This window comes from Condylostylus longicornis, unplaced genomic scaffold, assembly GCF_029603195.1.
Source record: "Condylostylus longicornis isolate FDR11 unplaced genomic scaffold, ASM2960319v2 ptg000003l, whole genome shotgun sequence".
NCBI classification, from domain to species: Eukaryota; Metazoa; Arthropoda; class Insecta; order Diptera; family Dolichopodidae; genus Condylostylus; species Condylostylus longicornis.
Window position 1 is genome coordinate 1263841 of NW_026577972.1, and position 14511 is coordinate 1278351.

General features: G+C 25.4%; 1 protein-coding gene across 1 annotated transcript in view; it reads right to left on the reverse strand.

Annotated features, from left to right (window-relative positions):
- Positions 1-246: 246 nt before the first annotated feature.
- Positions 247-14511, reverse strand: part of LOC129606301 (uncharacterized protein DDB_G0286591) — an 82772-nt gene continuing 68507 nt past the window's right edge. Inside the window, exons 8-10 of the mRNA XM_055516557.1 lie at positions 3552-3624; positions 2060-2202; positions 247-863 (exon numbers count right to left, since the gene is read on the reverse strand). Of these exons, the coding sequence (XP_055372532.1) occupies positions 437-863; positions 2060-2202; positions 3552-3624 (643 nt within the window). The 3' untranslated portion in view covers positions 247-436. The remainder of the gene's footprint in view (positions 864-2059; positions 2203-3551; positions 3625-14511) is intronic.

Below are 14511 nucleotides of genomic sequence, written 5' to 3' on the forward strand. Positions count from 1 at the left end.
AGGCGGCAAATAATTTCGAAATTGTTGCAAATTGTATAGGTGTATGAAAAATGTCTTTCTCATGTTTTTTGGAGACATTTAACACGTTTTACTGGCAAAACTATGAAAGATAGAGGAAAATGTCATATGAGTCAACTTGTAGCCCTTATCGTGGCGCATCACCCTCCGCCGCCCCCCTTCTCCCCCTATCCATACATCTTTTTTCTGGAAATTGATCAAAGTATCATCCCTAAAATTATTTGCCATCTTGTGCGCGAAGCATCCTGTATATATGCATATATATATATATATATAAATGTATATGTGTATGTTTATATATCAATTGATTAAAATATATAATTTACATAATATACATAATAGAATTGTATAATATGCATGTATATTATAGAATTGTAACATATGTGTGTTTATTTTTACATTACTATATTGATATATTTTAATTATCGAGAGATGTTGTTGATAAGTCCTCTGGTGTTGATTTCATATCTATTCTATCCATTAAATTATTATGTTGCTGCTGTTGATGATGATGATGCTGATGATGTTGATGATGTTGTTGTTGTTGTTGTTGTTGTTGTTGCTGTTGATGATGATGTTGTAATAAATCGATTGTATGATGGGGATTTAATATACTATTGCCACCATTAAAACGATGATGATGATGATGTTGATGATGATGTGAATGATGTTGTTGCTGTTGTTGTTGCTGTTGTTGTTGCTGCTGTTGATGATAATTTCTTTCTAAATTTGCTGCTAACATTAATTTTTCTGTTTGTGACATATATTGTATTGAACAATGTGATGGTAATCCTGGTATTGTTGGTGTTGATGGTGGTAAACCAATATTATTTCCAGATAATAATCTATATAAATTTTTAAATATATAGTCATTATGGATTAATTAGAATTAAAGTTATCAATGTTTTTTGTAAATATAAGGTATTAAATATTTATATATGGAGTTGTTAACCTACTTTTGCCTGACCATTGGTGCTGTGGTTATGGCACCGGCCCTTTAACCGAAGGGTCTCGGGTTCAAACCCCGGTCAGGTCACTATAAAAATTACACTCAATATTATTATAACAATATAATTATACAATACTTATAAATATAGTATAGAAATAATTTTCCTATATTCCATAATATTCGATATTAAAAAAAAAAAAAAAACTAAGAAAAATAAATAATAAATACTAATAACCTTAAATATAATATACTATAAAAAACTACGGCAGGTTATAGTCACCTAGTTAAAATTCTATGACATAATGAAACTAGGGCATGAATCTAGGATGTCATGGCCTAATCCTATGCTTCTCCTAGGAGTGGGGAAGAAAAAAAACCTACTTTTGCAGTTTTCAATTGCATTCTTTATACCCTAAATTGCAATTAAATTGTATTTTACAAAATTCTGATTTAAACTGTTATATATTGAGTAAATGTTACTATCATTTACTGTACACAATTATTAAATTGCGTGCAATGATATATATATCTACTAATATTAAAATTCCAATGTTATTATTCGTAATACAATTTTGGTTTCTTATTTCCCTCTCATGCTCCCTTTTCTCTAATTCTAAAGCGCATTTTATGCATAAATATGCATGTCACAACATTTATGTAGTGCGATAATATTTTAATATTATTACATTCCTTCCCCTTAACAAAGATAGTTTATTCACTTAAGATTAGTTTTATTTAACTCTGACAGACTTCAACTTTAAAATTATAATATTATCCAATTTAAGAGACATTTCACTCTTTCTCTTAAGCTGAATTGTATATAAATGCGTTAAAAAAGTAATTTCAAATTACATAAAAATTTAAAGTAATTTCAATTTATGTATTAAAATCAACGGAAGTTTTAAAACACGCATGAATTTAATGATGTTGGTTCATTATACAATTCAGCCTATAAGTTGTAATTGCTGAATTTTGTACAGTGATTTTAAATTTATAATTATGCAAATTATAATAATTCAATTTTTTTAATTTTGATATATTATTTTGATTTTTTGTATAATTATACATTAATATATAATTGAATATAAATACCTTGCATCACGATTATCATGAGCTCTATCTAGCAACTGAATTCTATAGGCATCTTGATTTTGTCGCATGAAGTTTGATATCGGTGTATTGGATGCTAAAATAGGAACATCATCTAAAGATATTGATGGGCATGTCCATATATTCTGTATAAACAAAACGAAAAAAAAAAAGTATATAATTTTCAGCGTGGCATTTCAAATTTTTTTTGACACTATATAACATTCGGTCTACAATTAATTGTAAACGTCAAATTAATTCTCAGCTTTGCTTTTTCTTTCATCATGGGGAGATTTTCGATGAAACAACTCTTTTAAATTATTAATACCTAACAAAAATATTAATTGAATATTGCAGTTAATGACGCATAATGCGAGCCACTGGCATCATGCGATTTGACGCATCCTCTGCGTACATTATTTTGTCCTCTGCGTACTTTGTCTCAAAAAACTAGTACGGAGAGCTTTAGCGTAGTAGTTTAAGCTTATCATTAACACCAAACAAATTTATTATGTTTTATTAAAGTTTGAATTTGAGATATTTGATTAACAAAACTCTAAATTTAATTATTTTATACAAATTTTTAGATATCCGACAAGTTTTCTATAGAAATCAGAAAACCTAAAATAAAAATAAGAAAAAACGAAATAATTTTCAAAACAAAAATCCTATCGAAATGAAAGTAGTAAGAGCCTTTCGAAATCAGTTATTTGTTTAAAATTAATTTCAAATCAAATTTCGTTTCTGAAAGCAATTTTATTTCTTGGCAATTTATTTTTAATTTTAAGAACAGCAACTATAGAACAAAATTTTATAAATAGGATAAATTATAAGAATATAATATTATGCATTTAATGAATGAAACGAAGTAATTCATATTTCAATTCAAATAAAATCAACTAGCGTACTATATTTTTTACATTTTATAGGTTTGTAAAAAATTTTACTTACGATTTTACGGAATTACATTCAAAATAAATTTCAATAAACTTAAAATCTATGAATGTACTCGCCGGTTACAAAACTTTGCGTTTATATTTCATATTAGAAAAACAACCGCTTAAGTGTTTTCAGTAGTATTTCGATACAAGCTTTTAGTAATATGAAATTTTAATATTTGATATGTTTCTTTCGCTGTAACGCTTTTAATAATAAGACGTTCTAAATTTAATATTTTTTTTAGTACAAGTGGTTTTTGTAATAACAATACAAATGACATTTCCATAAACAAATGCAAATAATGATAATTTTTTAGTATAAATGCAAAAAAGTAAATGAAAGTCTCGTGGGTTGGGCTAGCTGCTATACTACAATTTGTCAGGCGCCTAGATATAATGCTAATGTAGTTGATGGTAAGAATCACAAAAGAAGTGAGAAAAGCAACAGAAAATAACAACACTGCAGTCTCCGGACACTAACCTTCACTCAAAATTGTAAACATAAATATTTTTTTAATCTTCTGAAACATTGAATGAAAAACAATTTTTTTTTTTACCTGTAAATTAGATGAGAAATTATCATTGCCATATGTCGGTGAATTTGACACTGATCCATGATGGGGCCCACTTCTGCAAAAAATGTGTATTTTTTTTTAGAAAGGACAAGAATTTAATAATAATATTTTTCAGTTTAATTTTTGTTTGATGAAGGAAAAATATTAGAAAATAGAAAAAAATGTTTTTTTTTTTTTGGAAAATATTTAAAAATATTTTAAAAATTGAAAAATATTTATAAATTTTAAAATATTGAGAATTGAGAAGATTTAAAAGAATTGAAAAAGAAATATTATTTTGTTTTCATAAAATTTTTAAAAATATTTCAAAAAAGATTGGTAATAAAAATTTAAAAGAAAAGAATTTACAAATTTTTTTTTTTTTTTTTTTTTGATTCAAAGAGGAATTAAGACGGTTAGTAATTAAAATTAAAGAAAAGTTTTTTTTTTGAGTTTAATTTTTTTAAAAATTTAAAGCTATTTGAAAAAAATATTAATAAAATATTGAAAATGGAAAAATATATTTAAAATCGAATTGAAAATGGATTCAAAGATTTGTGACTTTACAGAAGATTCGTTGAATAATTTACGAGTATAAGAAGAATTTTGTAAAATCGTAAATTATTGCAATTTTAATTTCAGGATTTTATTTAAGAATTTACATTTAAGAGTTAAACTGTGAAACCAATTAATTTTATGTATATTATAATGGTCGTAAAAAATTCAAGAATTATGAAGGCAATTGCAAAATTCAGTTTTTAATTTATAATTTTGTCGTCATGGTGATATATATATACGAGTACCAATAACACTGACATATTTCGAAATTTGAACATTTGAGAAAGTTTAATTTTAAAGTTTTTGAATTAATATTTTACTCAGCATTTCTTTCAAATTTATTGTAAGCGACTATTTTTACAGCTACTAAGTAGAGAATTAAAGGTTTTGTAGAAAAAGGAATTTTTTTAAGTGCTTATTTTGCTTGTAAATAACCACAAAAATCGTCACTCAACTGCAGCACATGAGCTGCATTTATATTAAAAATATATTATAAATTCATTTTCAATCCGATATTATTAAAATTAAAGTTTTTATTTTTAAAATAATTGAAAACTTTAAAATTAAATTATTTTTAATGAGAATAACAATTAACAATTAAAAAAAACAAATAAGAATTGAAAAATAAAAAGAGAGAAAAATATAACAAAATTTCTTTTGAAAAATTCTTTACTTTTTTATATTTTGAATAAAAAAAACGTCTTGGACAAAAAAAAAATCTCTCGTTATGAAATTTCGTAATAATATATAGTTCACCATTTCTTGAAAATAGTGAGAATATTGTATTCATATACAATTCAGGAATTAGATCTCATAAGTTGAATTGAGTATTAATGAAATTTTGAAATCAGAATTAATTTACTATAGTTCAGTTTATGAATTTAAACAGCTGAATCATTGATTATTACTCAGTTGTTAACATTCAGCATTTTTCTGGTAACTTTTATTTTTCATTTTATTCATTTCAATTCAAAATATTTTTGTATGCGTATCTCATACAAAATGGAGTTAAAAATTCATTTAATTAATTTTTTATTAATTTCAAAAAGTATATTTTTCTATATCTTAGAAAAGTACTCATTCTTGGTTAACTCTTGATGTTAGTTAGTGATGTTTATATAAGGTGTTTAATTAAATATTCCATCATCTTTACATAAATGAATCTACTCTAATATAAAAATTGCATTAATACTGTATTAAAATACAATTCAGGTTATGAGCTATAGTTGCTGAATTGTATATTAATACCATAGTAGTGCAATTTTGAATATTTTTCATTTTGTATTTGATTTTTTTTTTTTCAATCACTTCTTTTTTTAGTAATTGAAGTAGTTGTTACAATTTAGATAAATAAATATATTATATGTCATCTGTATGATGGGATAATTGCGCGAAAATTTTTGAATTTTGTTGGAAAGTGGCCAGAAACTTTCGCAAAAGCTAAAGAATTTTTCTGTCAAAATGAATATATAAAATGTTATTGAAATTTAAATTGAAAATAAAGTAATCATATGATATGAAAAAAAAATTTGTACATTAAAAGAATTAAAAATTTTGTGTTTATATGTAAATTAAAGTAAAATACAATAAGAGAAAAAAGAAAAGGGTAATAAAACAAAAAAAAAAAAATGAAAGGATCTTCGTTTCTCATCTCTTCTTGAATTCTCGTCTCTTCCTGATTTCACACAATATAGGTCTGCTGAATTGAGATGTGCTTAAATAAGTTATAATTCCAGAATTAACACTAATATAGTGTCGGTCATTTTAAAATTGCACTATTTAATTGCAAAACTGTAGTCATAACCTGAGTTTCGTATACCCTATTTCTGACAGTTTATCTGTTAGAGAATTTTATATTAATTAATTTACTACTCTTCTCTTACGAAAACAAATAATAGTAAGGAGTTCTCTCCGGAACTTACCATACTGATTTTTATTAATTAAAAATTAATTCGTTTATGTGACATATAAATTTGGCTTTCTTGTTTTAAATCTTAAAATCTAAATTTATTTAGACGGTTGTTGGTGTTGCCATAACATAAACATAACAGCGGTATAACCTACCGCATTGTTAAAGTGTTGAATTGGATTATGAAACTTTCCGTTAAATACTTATTTAAAAATTCTATATAATCATTATTTATTAATTCATTTTTCATGAAATGTAGGCATAATGTGTACCCAGAAAAATTTAAATTTAGTTCTTAGTATTATTCATCCGTGATCCGATTTTCTTCCAAACTTAGTTTCGTTTAACAGCCACAGAACCCAAATACTAAATTTCAAGAAACTCTATTAGTTCCTGAAATATGTGAAATAATATGCAAAAACCGACCTTTAGGAAAAAATTTGTTTTCGAGTTTCGAAAAAATTTACTGGTTCATTATTTTAACAAATAAAGTTTAAATATCAAATTTCAAGAAAATTATGTTTTATCAATTTTCCTGCAAAATAAGCAAAAATGTAAAATGTAAAATAAAAACTTTCATTAAAATCGGTTCGAGTAATATTAATCTGCACAGACCCAAAATGACAGATGGACGTACAGACAGACATACTTAGGAGCATAGCGCATATGATTTTAAATTAATAATTTATTTAACATAATAAAAATTCGAATTCGCATCAAAATAATAGTAACAAAAAAAATTGCATACTTTTAGCATAATACAAAAATTGCATACTTTTTCGTTCAGTATTTTTTAAATAAGAAAATGAGGATCCTTTCCTTATAAAAATTTTAATTATATTAAAAAAGACATGCATACGAGTACATGTAAAATTTAAAATTTTGTTTGGGATTTTTTATTACTTTTTAGTACACCTTATTGTCAATAGTTATATAATTTAAAAATATTATGTACCTATATGTAGTATAACAATAAACTCTAGGATTGTTTTAATGGGTTATAAATTAATATTGAATAAAGTTAAAAAATAAATTAAAATTTGTACTTACCTTTATTTTTATAAAATTTTTTTAACTCATTTACATTTTTTTCCTACTTTAGCCCTAGGAGGAGCATAGGGCTGCTTTATGATATCGTAGGAACTTCCGTATTCTGCTAAAATATTATAAGTTTATTCCGCTCAGAACTCTTTTAAAAATTAATCAGTATAACTGAAACCCCGCGATCAAAAATGCACGGTTGCGTAGTTTAAACTACAATAATGTCATTTATGGCAGCTATTTCAATTGTTACTTGTATTAATTTAACTACTAAGATTTTTTTTGAATCACATTCAACATTTTTGTACATATTATAAATATGTTTATATAAAAGTTGCATGTTATTGTTAGAAATTATTGTTTGGTTCATTTAACCAATCGCATTGCATACAATAAGGGTTCTTGCAGATCTGTATCTCAAGTTAATTGAATCAGTACATGTTACAATAACCGATATTCAAATTAGGATGAGTTCTTTTTTTTAATTTCTAAAAATTCAACAATACCGATTTTTGAGTTTTTAGAAGATGCTGAATACCATTAATATTTGTGATATTAAAAGGATTTTAATTATTTTCACAGCGCGCCGGTTAACGTCACTAAATTCTATGCATTTCTCGATGTGATATTAATCGATCTCTACTGTATTGAATTTATAAAAATTTCGGGCTCTACCATATTTCATTGAAAAAAATTAAGTTTAACTCATGTAACTTTCAAGAAGCGATTCACTCTTCATCCCCTCCCTTTCCCCCCCAACATCTCGTTTGTATATATACGTATATGTAAATATTGTTTAATCTCGGATTTGTAAAATATTGCTGCGTTATTCCTTTGTTATATGTCTTACATGTTTGTATATCTCATTTTACTGAATATTTTTTATAAACCATTTTGTTTTAAAATGTAAATGAGTAAAATAATTTTATTAGTGTATGTAAGTACGTCTAATTATTGATAGAGCATAAAAATTAAAACACATACGCTGTTACATATATATACAAGTTTATTATATATGAAAACCATATCATATAATTTTATTAAGCAAAATAGACCATGACAACTTTATTTTTGATATTGATTTCTCTTCACATTGTACTTTACATATACGTTTTTAATAGCTAATATTTTAAGATTAGTGCGTATCACAAGTATATTATGGTATCATTCGCACCATTCACTCCTACTTTTCTACATAAACTTGAAAATATGTGGAATTTCTTTTAACCTGCTCTTTGTCATTCAAAATTATTTCTCATTTTTTTTTTTAATTCTTTTCTTTGTTACTTTCCGGTGCATTAAATAACATTTCCTGAGTCTATCTTAAATATTTTCATTAAATATACAGGCTCTGTTTGTGGCACTAGAGCTTTATGAGTACTCCCACAGAAATAACGAACAATTTACTTTCTATTTCATATACAAATATTTTTTAAACTATACCGAATTCTATACCGTGTAAATCATATAGAACACCAATAAGTATGCACATGGCAACTAACTTGAGATAATTAGTTAATTTCTAAAATTATTACATTAAAATTAATATTCCCCTTCCCTTTCTATATATAAATATGTTATTACAATCTAAATTGTATGGATATACTGTGTATCTATAAACTATAAAATTCAGCAATTAGTACTCATAAATTGAATTACGTATTCAGTAATCGAATGAATTATAAATAAAAAATAATGCAAAATTACCCTGAAATTTGAATTGCAATAATGCTGTATTACTTATGAATTCAGCTTATGAATGCCATTTCCTGAATAGTGTATCAATTTGATATTAATACAATTTTAATTTCAGGGTGACTTTAGAAATTAACATTTGTAAGCTGAATTTTATCTTAAAGTATGATATTAAAATGTTAGAGATCATATTTTTTTAATTTTCTTTGGGAGATTCGAGAGGGAGAGCGAAAAAGAGGTGTATTACATTCATTGCCTTTCCTGGTTAAACTGCTTGGGGGTTTTTATTATTGCTTTATTATAGGGAAGAGGCGATATGAACGAGGAGTTCTTCTTTTTCTACAATGTTTTGTAAATAATTATTTTTTTTGTTTTTAATTTTGTATTTAATCTAAATCTTTTGTTTATATATGAAAAACATAAATTTTTCAATAACGAAAAAATTCATGTTTTTTATATATAAAAAAAAAAATTCATAAACAATTATTTTTATAATTTATAAATGGAATGCAAAAGAGAGAAAAAAGGAGTATTATTGAAAATTACAAAAAAAGAAAATCTTAAATTTTCTTTCAATAAAATTTATCGTCTTATTGAAGACAATAAGAAGATAAATAAATATTTATACAATTTTAAAGATAACAAAGAAAATAATATTTGTTTTTATTTCTTTTAGAAATCATAATTTCCAGTTCAATAAATATGTGTGTGTATCTGTTTCAGTTACGTAATTCTAGATTAACAAATAAATATAAACGCAGAGTTATTAAAATAATAAATAAGACTAATGCAATCGAATTTGACTCTAACATTTTTACCAACTGCATTGTGTATACAATCAGGTAGGTTAAGTGATGGTAACAAATTTTGAATGTCTAGAAAAGTGTCGGTCTGTCGGTCTGTCTCTCTGTATGTGTGTGTGTCTACGCGTGTCTCTCAAGTTTGGCTGAAACGATTTTGATGAAATTTCATATGGAAGTTTGTTTACTATATTACGGATTAATCAACTTTTGAGTTATATCAGACCTCGGGAACTGGACCTTTTAACGGGCCTGTTTTACATTTTTGATTATTTTGAAGAAAATATTCAACCGATTTACTTGAAATTCCATATATAAGTTTCATTTGTCTGTCAGCGAACTTCCTAACTTTTGGAATAAATCAGACGTCAGCAACTGGATGTTTACTACGGGCCAAATATACATTTTTGCGTATATGAAGAGAAATAATCAACAGATTTCATTGAAATTTAATATTTAAATTTGAGGTGTCTTATAAATTTGTTTGAACGAACCTATAAATTTTTGTGGAAAGATCAGGGAACGGAAACTGATATGGGGCCGATGTTACATTTTTTGCCATATCTACGGAACGAATTGATGGAATTTCTTGAAATTTAATATTTGAGCTGACGAATTTTTCGTATAATTCGGACGGCACAAAATGAAACTCTACTAAGAGGCAAATTAACATTTTTCTAGGTATATTAACTAAAAGCTTTTTGGTGTCTTTAAAATTGTATAGAAGTGTTTAAAATACGTTTTCATAATACTGCGGAATACTTTTACTAATCTAGATAATATACATTGCGGTCGGTTATATGCTGACCACAGCAGATTTCTTTTTTGCAATGATTTAAATAAATTTATTCCATTTTTAAATTATCAAAGCGGATAACCTAATTTCAAGGCGATTAATATATACTACGGAATCCTCTAACAATTTCCAGAGGTTTTCTTAACAAGGAGAGTGCATGCTTACAAAATACCTAACTAAACTAGGCTGAGAGACTGACGGGTTTTGCCGGTTCTGTGTGCAATCCTTTTGACGATTGTGGAACGATGATTCATAAGAGAAGGTACGGTTGGGGTGGACCTTAGCTTTTGAACTTGTTGTTTCATCAGAAATATGAGTCTTGGAGAGGTGTTCTTTGGCCAATACACTGGAGACTCGTAGGGGTACAATAGATCTTTTACGTTATGCTGCATCATCCCCCCAATCTACAGTTAATAACCTAAATTCAAAATTACAATAATATCGTATTAGTATACAATTCAGCTTACAAGTTGAGAATGCTGAAGTGCTCAATAAGCATTATATTGAAATTTCGAAGTCACGGAGTGTTATTTTTGTTTTTTCAAATCTTAAAATTAATTTATATATGATATGGTTTTCATATTTTCAGTAAAAATTTTATTTTTTTATAAAAACTATTTCAAAAAATTTTAAATTATAAATTATAATTTTATTACGCAAAAAAATTTTGTGCTAAATAATTTTACCATTATTTTTTATTTCCCCCTTATCTTTAACATAATATTTTATATAAATTAAGTTTATACTGTTGAAAAGGTAAGGAACAACAAAAAAAATTAAACTATAACATAATTTTTAAATTCCTTTAAATGTTTAATGACAGCGAATTTTAAATTCTTATTAAATATTGTGATAATCAATTGTAATAAAATTTACGCTGACGTTAAAATCTCAATTTTATACTTTTACAATTCATTCCATCGTTTCTTATAATTGAAGACAAAGGGTAAGTGGACAAAGGGTTTAACTAACATTTTGACAAAAATCGAGCTTTTTGGATAGAACATCATTGAATTTCATATATTTTCAACTGTGCTAGAAACTCTCTTATACTCTTATAGCTAGAATTACTCTTATAGCTAGAAACTTAATAGAAGACGAGATTGACAGTGCACATAGGTGATAATTAACAAAAAATTAACAGTTTTACAATTTGTTAATGAAATAAAGTTGGATAAAACATATGATTTGTATTGTAGCACTTTTCCCTTCAACAAGTGAAAATACTGCTTTTGAATACAGTCTATGTATACCTATCACACTATTAAAATTATTTTCATTCATATGCGAAATTATTTCTAGAATTGCATATATTTAGGATGAACGATTTATGCACTCTTTGAAATAAAGCAAAATTAATTTAAAGAGTTAGTTAACAAAAATAATTGTATTTTTTAATGTCATTGAATTTACCGTTAGCGTTTATAGAAATTTGTAAAAGTTTGCGGTTTCGGAAATATAAGGTGTCAAAAATTCAAATTTTACAAATTTCCAGAGGTACTAACTTGAGATGGAAAAAAATTTTCTTCTAACGGAATAAACTACTTATTAGTGTCTAAAACCTGCTAAAATTTCAACCTGGGGTCTAGAAGAATATATATGCTCCTACAACCTGGGGTCTAGAAGAAAAATGACATCAAAAATTTAGAAAAAACGAATTTTAGATAACGATCAATTTGAACTGCCATTTTGTTTTCTTAAAGTTTAACTATAGTATGCCGCGGTAGGAGAAGCAAGCTGCCGCCTTTCTGGGTTTGCAAAATTTCAAAAATGCATATAGTTTCACTGCAATAAATAGTTAAATAATTTATAGAGGTTATAATTTATAGAGGGAGATAAGTAAAAAGTTTCTTCTATGGAAACAAGTTTCTAGCAAAGATCTATGTACATATTAAATTTCAGCTTTCTATCTTCAAGGATTTAGAAAATTTGTAAATATGTCCACGGACGGACAAAGTGAAACTAATGAGCACTTTTTTTCAAAAATTTTTTGGAAAAGTGCAAAAAATGTGTCACAGTGCAAGTAAAAGTTAACCCCTTTGTCCACTTACCTCTTCAATTGTGTCAAAAAATAATAATTTTTTATTGGTCGATTTTTCGCAAATTAAATATGTTTCCAATTAATCAATTTAATTTTTTGGTGAATATCACAATTAAAATATGTATTAGAATTTTTTAACTTATCACTTTTTAATAAAGTCGTTAAAAAATATTACAAAAAAAATTAAAACGTAAAATGCGTTGCTAACATATATTGGAATCAATGATGCTTGCATTATAACGACTTGAAGCTCATCACTAACGTCGAACGCAAGACAACTTCTTAATTTGCAAATTAGACCGCATTAAGTTTTTATAAAAGAAAATACAGTTACTTTGGATATATTTGGGACTTTGAATTTATAATTGGAATTATTTTGTTTAAAACCTTTTTGTATGAAAGTGAAAAAAAAAATTGTTTTTTTAATACAAAAAATATATATTTTCCAACAAAAAAACAAAAAAAAAAAAAAATTTTTAATTCTACAAATTCAAATTATGATTTCGAATATAAATAAAATATATTCCTGAGTTCCATATTGTAAAAATAGTGTGACATTTGCAGAAAAAGTATATATAGTTTTTGAATATAAAAAAAAAAATATTTACAGAGCATTTTGTTCCATAAATGTTCAAAAACAATTTTTAAATGCATCACTAATAAGAGCTGAGATCGCGTCAAAATTCGTATATCGGTGTTTTTTTTTGTATAACTAGGGTACAACAAGAGTTGTCAAGATAGTGCATTTGACTAATTTCTTGACTATATATACAAATTCCTTCCTTCTGACATTTCTCGTACTTAAAAAAATCGGGCATACACTGTAGTTAAATTTATAAATTCCATATATGGTAAATATATCAAACGACTTAATTTTATATACATATATATGTATGTTCTATAATGCAAACACACGATATTTTATATAAAGTTGTTTTTGCCATGGTAAATAATAACAATAAAATTTAAGAGAGACTGTGCTTTGAAAATTTATTTGTTTTTTACAATATAGAAGCCAGGGTATGTTTATGATATAATATATAAATAGATTTAAAATAATATTACTTATATAAAATAATTATTTGAATTAATTTTTATTCTTACTGTGATTGATAGTTGCATGTTAAATATCCACCAATATTACCACCAACATTACCAACATTATTATTACCACTACTAATATTACCAACGCCATTACCACCACCACCACCACCACCGCCAACAATATTATTATTGATATTATGAATATCATTATTTCCACCATTATAATTTATATTATCATTATCATTATAATTTATATGATTATTATTATTATTATTATTACTATTGTTATTATTATTATTATTGCTATTATTATTACCTGACTTATGTCGTTCATTATTTTTATTATTTCCACTGTTATTATTTTTATTATTATTATTATTATTAGTAAAAATATTATTATTACCACCATTATTATTATTATTATTTAAATTACTATTATTACCGTCAATACTATTATTGTCATTATTATTACCACCACCACTACCACCGCAACCTCCAGCACTTGCAGAATGTGATGGAGAATTTGGTGATGATGATGGTTCATATTTACGTGGTCTACCACGTGATAAGTGACGTCTCTTAACAAATTCATTGTCATCAACCATCCAAAATGATCCAAAATCATCTTCATATCTTACAAAACATTTATGTAATGATAAATTTGTTCGTATTGCATTCTAAATAATTGTTCAGAATTATAATTTAATTTTTTTTGTTTTATTACGATTTTTTTAATTGTATTTTGTATATTTCAAAAAATTGATTCGATAAAGCCCAAAAAATTCAATATTTTTTATTATTAATAAATTTATAATGGTGGAAAACGTTGATATTTGACAAAAAAAATTTGACGTTTAGTATTTTGACATGATAATTTTATTTTTTTCATTTATTTTTTTTTTTGCAAATATTTTAAGAAAAAAAGGAAAATAAATAACAAAAAAATAATTAAGTACAAAGAGTTTTTTGTTCAATTTTGTAAATTATTAAAAGCAATAATAGTTAAGTTATATATATATAAGAAAAAAAGAGAAAAAGAGAAAAAAAAATTAAAAAATATGAAAATATTTAATTAAATA